This window comes from Atta colombica, unplaced genomic scaffold, assembly GCF_001594045.1.
Source record: "Atta colombica isolate Treedump-2 unplaced genomic scaffold, Acol1.0 scaffold90, whole genome shotgun sequence".
Classification (NCBI taxonomy): Eukaryota; Metazoa; Arthropoda; class Insecta; order Hymenoptera; family Formicidae; genus Atta; species Atta colombica.
In genome coordinates, this window is record NW_017259584.1 from 163,162 (window position 1) to 176,700 (window position 13,539).

A 13,539-nucleotide genomic window follows, 5' to 3' on the forward strand; every position below is an offset into this window, starting at 1 on the left:
AACTTCCACCGTGTGTCCGTAGTTGGTTTCAAATTTTTCAGTTTGAATTCTTCATTTGTTTTTCGCCATATCATTTTCCGTCCGTCAGATCTAAAAATGTTAAAATGTTTGCTCTCATCAGTGAATATTACGTCATTCCACTATATTTGTTCTTTAGAAATAAATTCCTTAGAGAAAATTAATCTTTTCTTCCGATTCGTTTTATTTATGAAGGTTTTTAGCAATTCTACCGTTGTAACCACTTTCTTTTAATGCTCGACGAACTGTATCAGGATGTATCTTCTTGTTAGTCTCTTCGTATAATTCTCAGCTCAATTTTGTAGTATTTAATTCAGGATTTACTTTTATTTTCCTAATAATTTTATGTTTATCTGGTGAGTCAAGAATTTTGGATGTCCTTTCTAAGGTATTGATTCAATGCGATCTTCACGAACATATCTTTTTACAATATCTGCTACTGTACTCTTACTCAAATTTATTATTGATTTATAATTTACCGATTTCTTGATATGCTTTGTCTTTTTCATAATGAAAAATAACAAGTTGGCATTCATCAAATGAATTATTTTTACCTTTACGTTCCATTTTCACTATTAACTTGTGTGATCTTGGGAAAATTAAGTTAATTCAATTCATGAAATAAGTCACATATTTGTATGACTTACTTCATGGTAAACAAGTAAAGAATAAACTAACTTGATTTCCGAGAGTCAGTAAATATAAAATATATTGAGTGTTATATTTTTGCAATTCTAAAATTAAGAATTAACTTATTTAATATTTTTACATTGAAAACTACATTAGTTAAATAAACAAAATTAATGTTTTTTACATTTATAATGAGCATTTTCAATGATTAAAAAATTATTAAATTTCTTAATCCTATAAAAACTATATTTCAAAAATAATAGTTTCTCTATTATTATGATATCCGAATATTAATGCGAGTCACTGTATATATACGGAAAAAACACAGCTGAAAACTTCACTGATTCAACAAATCTACAGTCGTATATACAGACAGTCAATTTTCTATGTTAAAATGATTGATAGCTGAATAACATTAGCGACTTGTTGAACCAACAAATCTTCTTAACTATCGATGTTGAATTCGCGTAGTAAATATAGGTTTGCTGTACCAATTAATTTTTTTTCCGTGTAGCTTTGTTTTATTAGCAAAAAATGATAGAGTGAAAAGGAAGGAAGAAGAAAAGAAATTCATAAGGATCTATCTAATCTTTTCACTTTTTATTATTTTTAATATGTTGTAAACTCATTAATCAAATTTCGTGCCTTCTATATTTCAGCAAAAAATACCTAAAACGCATGCGCATGTGACTAGAGCATAAAATGTAGTCGCTTGCTCGCATCGCAGTCACAATTTTTATCGTTCTATTATATTTTATAACCATTTTGCATATAAGATAAAATACAAACATGTGTTCATGAAACATAAAACGTAAAATTGTGAATATCGTTCTTCATAGCTCATATTTTAATTTCTTTGTATCTATAGGAGGTATTCTAGGTTTATTTATAGTCGGTTCTTATATTTTAAGACCATCTTAAGTAATATCTTAAGATATTAATGTTGCCCTTTGATTAACTGATGACATCTTAAGATTATACTTAAGACAGTCTCAAATAAAACCATCTATGAATATCGACCTATATGTATACATATGTGTATTAATAAAACTCATTCAATGAAGCCGACGAATAAGACTATATAGTCCAATTATAGATTATTTTAGATTGAGTTTTTAGAATGGATTTCATAGGTTTTCTGCATTTTCTGCATGTTTTCTGCATATTATGCATAGCATTGTAATATCTTCCTGTCGCTGGTAGATTACCCAATTCTGGGCAGAGAGGAGGTAAGATAGACCTCCTTTCGCGTAGAAAGTTGAATGCCCGTAAGCATGCCCGTAAAGAGGTGGCTTGGGATCTCCCTTTGTGTGGAAAGTAAAACATCCCTAGGTTGGAAAAGTATAGGGTAGTAGTTTTTAATATTGAGTAATTTTTAATATGGTGGAAATAAGACAATATTTTTTAAATATTTGTCGACGAATTCTCTAGAACTATCTAAAGGTAACGGATTTCACAACCTGACTGTAAAGGTACCGATATTTGTGTTTATTTCTCGCATGTTAAAGTCAGAGCAAGTGATGTACCGAATCGTTGTTGGTCCACATGGAATTTCGCAACGAAAGTCGTCGGCAAGAGTATAATTGGATGAAACCATGTTCCGGAGCAGACCAATTCTGACGCGTGAAACGATCGATGTGTACAAGAGAGAAATTAAAGGCTTCATCAAAATCCAAATCTTTTGATTACCTGTATCCTTATACATAATATATATACGCTAATAGAAATCAGAAGTGGGCCCGAAATTGTGAGTAAGTACCGCGACGATATTTTTGCGGGCGCACGGTTTGGCCTCAGACGTAAGTAGCGCGAATTAAATGATTTCTTTGTGAGTATGTCGTCGGAATTGCTGTATGCTACAATCTTCGAGGACATTGGGCCCCGAGCCTCTGTGAGCTGGGCGCCGTTTGTTCGAGTGTCGTCATAGCGAAACAGATATTTTTTTGTTTTTTGGACAGTTGTAAGGTAATAATTTCATAGTGGTCGAGTTAAAGGTGCTCTATGCAGGGGCCTGTCCCTCCACGGTAGGAACGAAGGTCGAGTTCATATAATGATTGAGTGATAGCAAGCCGAATATCTGGGTAAACAGCAAGCAATTCTTTCTATTTATTTATATCACATACAATAATTGATCAACGTTTTGGCTTCTTTATAGCCATCTTTAGAATAATCCACATAAATTTAAGTCCAATTATTCTTAATAAATAAATAAATGCAAGTGCATTTCCAAAAACCTTAAGTGATTTCTCATTAAATGAGCACAACTCTTCTTAATTGATGTCATAATTGTTAAGTATGGTTTTTTTTAAGAAATTGCATTGCCATTCTGTTATAAAAATCTACAGTAAAAATCATATAATTCTAAGATAATTAGTCGTTAGACATGTTCACATCGACATTAGAAATACATTTAAAATTAAATGTATATATTTTTGGGGAGCCAAGGAATAGTACGTGGTCTCGAGGGTGCTCACCCTGCTGACGGAGAAGCCTCATTAAAAATCTGAAAATTGCTATTTATTCCTGCTCAATCTGATGTATGCATCCTTATCATGCTCCTCCTGGGCATAATATAATATTAAGTCATGCAGGGCGAAAGGGCGAATTCCCGACGCCTTAAAATCGGGAAATCCGTCAGCTAAGAGAAACAATCCCGACAGAAAAATATCGGTACACCAGAATAGCTGACAACCAGACAATGGATAAAACATATTCGGTAATAACTACCCCAGGTGGTAGTTTGGACAATCTACTCAGGAAATCCACTCTCTACTAAGGATTCTGAGGGGAGGGACAACTATTGCTTGGTGATAATTAAATGCTTTCGTACCACGCAAAATGAGATCCTTTTATGGAAAGCATGGAAACAAGCGGAGGAAAAAATTAGTTACCTAGAGACGCTAGTTAAAACGATGCAAGATACAAAAAGTAATGAACAAATTAATTATGAAACGGATGAGGAAAATCTGGGAAAGTGTGCGAAAATCTAAGAAGAGAAAAATAAAGAGAAAACTTCATCAGAAACGTCTCATAAAGAAACGTCTCCTAAGCAAGTGACAGAGATAAAGAATGCAAAACAATCTGATTTCCGCAGCTCGCTGGGATGCAAGGCGGGAACGGAAAAAGTTCTAGACAGTGAAAGAGTACGCGTACAATATTGAATGAAACAATGAAACAATGACAATTTACTACAACGAAGAGATGATATTATAATACAGCACGAAATGATTACAGGTAATGATATGATCTCAGAAAATAGTATATTATAAGATGAAATAGCGCTGCGATACGATATAATTATTACTGGTTATAACAGACGCGGTTTCCGGGAGGCGCGGATACGTGCGATATCGCTGCATGATCTACGCGGACCAATGACGGCGCGGCACGAGGAGAAAGGTTCTGCGCGGACGCGATGAACGCGGATGCACGGCATCGATACACGTCATATAGCACGGCGCGGAAGCGCGAATCGTGATAACGTGGCGAGTCTGAAACACTGGTGTATTGGCGACCGACGACTGAGAATGCTCAGCGGAGGCCGAGAATACTCAATTCTTTGACTATTATCGGACGTTTAATGAAAAGACGGATAACAGAGATGGATTTTTCCTTTTCGGTCTAGAAACATTCAATGAAGAACGCGCTCCATCCCTTTGTTCTTATCTACTTAGTGAAAAACGATCGGAGCCGTTCGAAAAATGTATTGAGAATGCTTGACAGAGGTACGCCTTGCCCTGCATATTATGATTCGGCAATAGGATCGATAGCATCGTAGTGGATCGAAATACTAGCTAAACTAGGATCTGACTGGTACGAAGATTGTCAGGAAAAAGAGCTTCGACGAGAAATATCGTTTATAATAATCGTAAAATAATGCTTCCTGCGTCGGAGCTCGGCTTCCTTTGCTCGGGTTCCCCCACGCATATGCTTTTCGCCTCCAACATACGCTATCTCGTGGGGACCGGGACTATCGAAATTCGGCGATACTCGGTCGCGTTCGGATTTTCACGACATAATGTCGTGGTATCTGGCTTGGGAACGATGCACTGTCTGGGGATATATAATTACAAAACTAATGTAAAACTAGAAAAAATCACACCTCCACCGATATTTGTTAATGGAATCAAGAACTTAGAGGAAACAATTATGCAACATTAAGAATAAGCTTCAAAATGCTTGCTAATGGAGAAAAGTAAGTACAGCAGGAAGTGATGACTATCGTGCAATCATTAAGTTTTTAAAAGCTGAAATCCCACCACCATTTGTACGATATTGTTTATCACCACATACCAGTAACGTAAATAATTAAAACCTTATCGATAAAATAGTAATAAGGGGATTACATCTTACAACCGATAAAGAAGACATTAAAAAAGAACTTGCGAAATTGAATCACGAAGCTGTCTAAATTACGAATATAATTATTAAAAAGAAGGTTGATGGAAACAAATAGTACTCCCATTATTCCATGACCTGTCATTTAATCAAATAACAAGGAAGTATATAAGACAAAACACACTTATTACATTGTCAAAATTGAGCCAACTCGAATTAAAAAAGAAATACCACAATGTAAAAGGGTCTGGAACACACGCAAAACTATTGCCAGAGGAAAGTTAAATATGGTGGGAAACATCTCTCTTCAGATTACAAAAAAACCAAAAAAATGCTAAATGCAGGTACGCTAATTGTGGAGGGAAGCACACAGCGAACTGGAAGGAATGTCCAATATACAAAGCAAACTGTATCCCACAAAAACCAAGAATGACACAACGAGTCCAGCAAATGAAACATCTACTAAAAAAGAATACGTAAAAAGTAACTCCGAATCTTACGCTAGAATAATAAAAGAGAAAATCACATTCTTAATAAAATCAAAGAAAATGCTAAATAACACATATGAGCCATCAAGATATCTGGAACATGTTATAAAAATTTCAGCAAATGTATATTAATACTGAGCGTAGATTGGAAAACTTATTGGGAGTACAAATTAGTTTGGTTCGTCTTTTCTGCATTTATTTCAAAACAAATGAATGAACAGATCAATTAAAGTATTGTCCATCGCTGTCTACTACTTTTTCCCATCTCTTACGCAATTTTCGAATTCCATCTCGAAAAAATGACTCGTCTTTGGAGGCGATTTTGGAGCCAATTTTCAATTTCTGTGAAAGAAGTGAACCGGTGACTTGCCAAATCGTGTTGCATCTTTCGGAACAACCAATAATCAAAAGGAGCAATGTCCGGAGAATACGGCGAGTGCGGTAAAACATCCTATTTGAGTGTTTCCAAATATTTTTTTACGACTTCAGCGACATGAGGCTGAGCATTGTCATGAAGAAGAATAACTTTATCATGTCTTTGCTCGTATTCCGGCCGTTTTTCTCGCAATGTATGACTCAAACGAATTGTAGCCGATACCGATCGCCCGTAATGGAATCGCCAGATTTCAGCAGCTCATAGTAAACAAGATTCTTTTGGTCCCACCAGATACAGAGCATGATCTTCGAACTATGAATGTTCGGCCATAGTATTGATGTTGAAGTCGATGGCAACGATTGACCAGACTTAGCGTAATATGTTTTCTTCTTGGGGTTGTCGTAGAATATCCACTTCTCATTTTCAGTCACAATCCGATACAAAAAAACTTTTCTCTGTTGTCTTTGAATCAGCTGTTCGCAAGTGAAAAATCGCCTTTCAACGTCTCTCGGTTTCAGTTCGTAAGGCACCCAATTTCCTTGTTTTTGAATCATTCCCATGGCTCTCAATCATACAGAAACGGCTTGTTGAGTTATCCCCAATGATTCTGCAAGCTCTTCTTGCGTCTGATTTTCTTCGAGTAATGCCTCTAATTCTTTGTCTTTGAATTTTTTTGGCTGTCCAGAGCGAGACTTGTCTTCAACGCTGAAATCTCCATTCTTGAAACGTCGAAACCATTCCCTACACGATTTATCAGTTGGAGCAGTGTTACCATAAACTTCGACAAGCATTCGATGAGCTTCAGCCGCACTTTTCTTTCAATTAAAATCAAAAACCTCCCGCAAATGCTACTTGGTTAACACAAAATTCGACATTTCAAACACAGTAAAAATCAAGGTTTTTGTATGAAACTCATTTAATTAGCAAAAGCCACCTAAAGATGTTTGGTTTTAAGATATATCATACGACTCATCCCAATGATAAAGCTCATGCAGAATCTGCCATTATTGTCAAAAACAACGTAAAGCACTTTGCGCAGGAGGAAATTAAAAAGAAATTCCTGCAGGCCACTATAATCACGTACAACATAACAGCACGGATTTTAATATAGTAACAGCATATTGTCCATCTCGACATTAAAGAAATACATTAAAGAAATACAATTCGAGGAAATATTGAGAAAATTGGGACCATGCTTTATAATCGAAGGAGACTTCAATACCAAGCATATAGCATAGGTCTCGGTTAATTACTCCAAAGAGTAGAGTGCTGTTGAAAGAAGTTAAGACATTTAATAAATGCGAATTCCTATCCTCAAACATATTGGCCAATGAACAAGAACAGGATGCCGGATCTAATTGACTTGTATATAACAAAAGGAATTTCAACATGCTGTACCGAAATAGATAAATGATCTCTCCTCGAACCATGTGTCTGTGATACTAACGTTAAATTCCTCAGTCATACGAAAGAAAAAAAGAACTACACTTACTAACAAGCACACGAACTAGGATAAATTTAGGGAGGATTTGGACCAAATGAGATAAATCTAAAAGTAAGATTTAAATCTGTAGAAAAGATACCTAAATAAACAAGTACAATACTGACTGAAGCAATTTATAAAGTAGCAAAAAACTAAACGCCAACTCCAAACAATTATAATACAGGAAACATGTTACCCAGAAATTAGAGAGAGAAATAAAACGAGATGTGTATGGCAGAAATCAAGGCATTCAACAGATAAAAAGACTTTTAATCAACAAGCAGTTAAATAGATTAATAAAGAGAAAATATCAATAAGAACTTTGGGGACTATCTTGAAAATCTTTCAGACAGTAGCTATTCCCTGTGGAAAGCAACCAAAAAATTAAAATGTCCAGTTATTGCAAGTACCACTTAAACAAATATATAAAATGAGGTTCGAAAAAATCTATCAGTGAAAAATATATTATAGAAAATTAGAGTCCTACAGCTGTTCGGATGCACAGAAAACTCTTTATTTTCGTATGAATGTAAACGAATATAATAAACATTTCAACTTTTCAATTCGAGTCCTTATTAATATAAAATAATATAAATATAAAGCAGAGAATTTATTTTTAAAACAAGAATTTGTGTAATAATGAAGTATAATATTTATTATAATCTCATTTACATGTTCTCATGTCTATCTCTATGTCATCTCAATGTAACAGATTTCCTAACTTGAGTCTTCACTGTAACAATTAATATCTTCATTACAGAGCGATACTTTATCAAATTTATTCATTTCGTGCAAAAACGCACGAATGAATATAATCAACATCGGATGTGTAAAGGCTAAACTCAACAATTACCACTTTTATATTTAACTTCACTAATTCCTTGGAATAGTTTTTTTAGTATGTACTGATATAATTTGTAATACAAGCGACTGAATTCTACTATAATTCATTAGTAATATTTTTCTATAGCACAATTAATACTCATTTGTCCTCACGATTCAAATACAAATTGTCGCTGTTGCGCTTTGTCGCGTTCAACAGTTCGAAGCTCGACTGGCACATAGTTTCGCGATGTCGCGGATAGAGACCGCATTAGAACCATAATTTAAAAATTACATAATATTAATATAATAATAACGAAACTGTTATATCACAATTTATTTATCATAACATATAAACGAAATAATGTAATAAAGTTTTATAATCTGTGTATTATATATATAAAGTGTATTTCCTAAAAGGTAAACTCCCCGATTTTCTTATCGATTGGTAAACTACTGTATTTTGATGCCTTAATTATGAATATGAAAATTACTGACAAAATTATTTTCAAGGTCAAATATTTGACCTTGAAAAAAAAATAAAATAATTTAAAAATTTTTATCTATACTGATTTTTATCTATACTGTTGTATTTTTGTGTGCTGATTATAATATATCATGAAAATGGTCTCCGTGAAGCATTCATCAATATCGTTATATAAATTGGAAAACTTTCATCACGATTTTTCTATGACGATAGAAATGAATTTTAAGATTGTGAATTTTATATTATCTGAGAATGGCTCACAATCCAAGAGCCGAAACATGTAATGTTTTACAATGTTATTTATAGAATTTTTTTTATATATTTAATATATCAAATTATAGTGCTTACATTATTAATTGACTGATTATTTATATCATATGTATCGGCGGTAATTAGATGATGGAAGTGAGATAATATCATTATTTCTAACGAATATACTTAAAATTTATTAATAAACTTTGTGAATCAATTAAAGGCACGCTTAATCATCCATTCAACTGATTGCATTTTCTCAAAGAAATGAAGATTGACCACCTCTCATGAAAACATTGCGAATACTAAAAATAAAGAAAAACATGCGAGTACCGTAGCCTAATTTTATACATCTCAACACTTATTTTATCACATAGAATCATCTGTACGTACTGAGGATGGCTAAAAAGTTAGCCGAAATATATATATATATACAAGTTATTAATTACAAGTATTGTAATTAAATATAACATATACAATTCAATAATAATATTGAAATTAATCGCGCAAGTATTACAACGCTAATTTGTCGAATTTATTATAATTATATTTTTATATTCAGGGAATTTAGATTATCATTTGTTTAAAAAAAATAAACATATATGTCATAAATAAAGAAATATATATATATTTCTAAAAATTGTTACAATTGTCCCTAATCTCTTCTTATAATTTAATACATAACAACAAGAGATCAAACGGAAATGAAATTATGCACTATAATATAATTATTAACTAAGCTAGAAGATGATAATGACAAAGCGATTTATATCTTTAACCTTAATCTACATTTGTTCTTAATAACAAGAGGAGATAGAACGGATTCAAAATTATACACTATATTTGTTAACTAAGCTAGGAATTGATAATGAAAATACAATTCGTTTATCATCGATTTCTATTTATAATTACGACGAGGGATAATAGATATTCTGCAACTCAGGAGCCACTACGCGCACTATTTCTTTTTTTAAAGAAGACCGCCTCGCCCGCAGTTTTACTGCAGAAAGTCAAATTCCCTACTCTTATCCGAAGTAAGAAGAAAGAAGTACGCAAAGTTTAAAAGAAGAATCAAACGAGAGGAATCCAACGAGATTGAGAGAATATTTGGAATTTGATTCTGAGAGACATCTGCTTAGGAAAATCAGAAAGGGGTCCTGTTCGGGAGCCTCGCATAAAGCGAAATGAGTACTAAGAAAGACAGAGCTCAGTAATTTGTGCAGCACAAAATAGAGTGGGAAACAGTAGCAGGAGCTTTGAAAATTAGAAGAAATATTAGCTCATCAAAATTCTGATCGGGACGACAATCTGGAAGAAGCAGTGCCTGCACCATGCCGTGCCAATACCCGTACCGTACTCGAAGAGAATCGAGTCGCTAAGAGATGAAGAGCGAGTCGCTGGGCGACGAGCAGTAATTCAGTTATTTGGAGATTCAGACAGATTTGGCGATTAAGATGTCACTTCGCTCGGACGTGCTCCAATCGCTCCGATATTTCATCGCACTACGTGCTTGTTGAATGTGTTACAATATAATATTTCTCTTCTTCTAACCAACATATCTTTTATTTCCACGATTCGGGAGTGTGCGTTCACTTGGGCTGATGAAACGGATAACACACAGCGAGTGTAACATTTTATTTGTTTATAACTTAATATGAAACAAAAGGAGATCGAATGAAAACAAAATTATGTGCCCTCGATAAAAAATGTTTCACGCATGAATATGTATAAACATATATAATCATACACAAATACGTATAACATTCATAAACATATATAATTATACATGAAATTATAATTATATGTGAAATATGTCATGTTTATATAGCCCCCTTTTTTTGTAAAATTACATTTTAGTGCAATAAAATTTTTCTTCAGAAATATTCTTATTGAAAGTCCTCTTATTCCAAACTAATGACAGCTTTAATTCTCTGTCAAAAATTACTTCTCGAAAAAAGTATTGTACCAAATTAAAAATTAAAACTCAAATGTACAATCTTAACTAAGTTACAATCTTAACTAAGTCAAGTTAAATTCCGTCAAATTAAAAAGTAAAATCCAAATAGTACCATTTTTGTTATTTACTTAATTTTAATTATTATGTATCATTTATAAAAGATTTGATATCAACAACACCAAGTTAAATTCTACAAATTTAACTCTTCTTATATGATTATTAAGATATTAAAATTATATAGATTATATATTAAGTTATTAACTAGAAATCAAAGCCTTAAACGGTCTAGCTGGATCTTAAATACTTGTATGATTCTTGTGTGAATTTATATACTACGTATGTAGTCCTTAGAAACGCGCACCGAATGTTTCTACCGCAGTAATATCGTGAATTAAATTGACTAGCAATTTAATAAATTTTTTATGCTTACCAAAATTGTTAAATTGCTAATCAATTTAATTCGTGATATTACTGCGGTAGTTTAGCGTTTCAAGACTGAAAAATCGGCGTGCGTTTCTAAGGTCTACATAGTATATAAATTCACACAAGAATACAAGAACACATAAGATTAAAAATCCATCATGTATATATGTATCAGAGTGTATCAAAAAATCTGGAAATGATCTAATTGGTCTCGAAAGCAAAGCATTTTTGAGAAAAATGTTTCAAAAAGTAGGATTTAAAAAGATCTATACGATCTATAAGATTGATCATATCCTCTTGACTTTGGATGACGTCACCAAGGTTAGGTCAAATTGATTGTTTTAAATACCCTATTTTTTATACCAGAATCTAGTGTCAAGAGCTTTTCAAAAAAGTATAATAAAGTTATATTTCATTAAGTACTTTTTGAATTGTAATGCTTGAAAATTACGGTATCACCGGCATTAGCATTATGCAAAGTGTCCAACGACGATTAAAATCTCTTGAATATTGTTCAGAATTATGTCCTAGATAACATTTGTTAAAATCAAGACTACACAAATGGAAGTTGTTATTTTCATTTTTGCACTAAGAATTCATTTTGACGTAAAAATAAAAATAAGAAGAATACAAGATCAGACCAGATTAGTGAATAGAATTATCATTTAAAACCCTACAATTTTTAGAAAACCTTTCAGAAATGCTTAATTTTCGAAATATTTCACCAATCCGGAATTTTTTACTCAATGTACAATGAATTAATAGGACCTATATAAAGGAAAAATAAGTTCTTTTATGTACATTTGTACATTTATTTATTTATGTATTTATTTACATTTTACATAGATATATGTAAAATGTAAATATGTAAATAATGTACAAATGTAAATAAAAGGATATAAAGAAATTTATTTTTAGGTCCTATTAATCCAATATATAGTATTTCACTTCATAAACACTCTCTACAATAACTTACATGACTTAAAATCTTCTTTATTCTATAGTACAAGTAAAAGTTACGACTTTAATAATAATTGATTTTTATAAAAACAAAGAGAAATTCGCAGACATGCGAATATATAATTTAGGAACAAAATATCATATCATCGGAGACAAAGTACAAATGACAATTTTAAACTATATTTTTTTCTCTTTAAAGTGTTTTTAAAACATTTTTGAAAACTTCTTTATGATTACTTTCACTAAAGTCCTTAAATTTTTCACGAATTGTGAAAATATGATAAGCGATCTCAAACTTACGAACAATAATGTTACATTTATTTACATTAACATTTATTTACATTAACTTGATATAGATATGTAATGTTTCATCCTTACCATATAAGGAACTAAATTAATATTGGTGTCTAATCCATTAATGATCCTTAGTACTTCATTGTTGAAAGATCCGTAATGCAAATATTCTATTAGATTTCATAATTTTAGATAATATTTATAAAATTTGCGATATGAATACTTACCCGCGAAACAGAAAAGAATAAATATGCGAGAATTCATAGTAACGATGAAAACGGCACTGCTCGTTTTAGACACAATGCATTGCACAAGTAGTTATCAGCAAAAATTATCAAAGGACAAAGCGTTTACAGGCATTTGCAATAGGAATATCTTTGTTTATCATTATATGCATGGTTATCAAAAATATAAGTTTTCAAGACAAATATCACAATAAACGTATATATTTTGTCAATATTTTTATACTATAATGAGTAGTCGAATGTTAGTGGAATTAGTAGTGGATACAGAGAATATTTTTTTAAAATCTGTTTGCAATCTTTGCATTTTCCGTATAATATAAAAAGATATCAAAATATATATTTTTATATAGAATAAAGGACTAACTTTTTTATCAAAAAAATTCTCCTTTCAGGAATGCAGTGGACACTTTAAATAATTATAAGAAGGATTAAGAAGTATCTCATTGAAAAAATTTTACTGAAAAATCTGTGTGAAGTTGGCATTTCATTTTTTGGTACCGCAAGTTTTAATACAAGTTTCATTGGCATTCATAATAGTTCTATATTTCCTGATAGGTTTTATAAGGTTCCGTTGATTTAACTAAAATAACACTTGAAAATTTGAGGTGCTAACTTCCCGGCAAGATTCAAAAAATCAATTCAAAACCATGAAATCTTACAATTCTCGATGAGTTCTGATAAGTTCTCGATAGTTCCTGATAAGTTTTAATGATAGTTCTGGCCGCTAAATATATTAAAATAATCATAAAATCCGCGCGCTGGCATC

General features: G+C 32.2%; 1 protein-coding gene across 1 annotated transcript in view; it reads right to left on the bottom strand.

Moving 5' to 3' along the window:
* The window catches only part of LOC108693515 (trypsin-like), a 68,817-nt gene extending 56,025 nt beyond the window's left edge, over nt 1-12,792 (bottom strand). The window contains exons 1-2 of the mRNA XM_018202519.1: nt 12,756-12,792; nt 12,613-12,698 (exon numbers count right to left, since the gene is read on the bottom strand). Of these exons, the coding sequence (XP_018058008.1) occupies nt 12,613-12,698; nt 12,756-12,792 (123 nt within the window). The remainder of the gene's footprint in view (nt 1-12,612; nt 12,699-12,755) is intronic.
* Between the last annotated feature and the right edge of the window lie 747 nt (nt 12,793-13,539).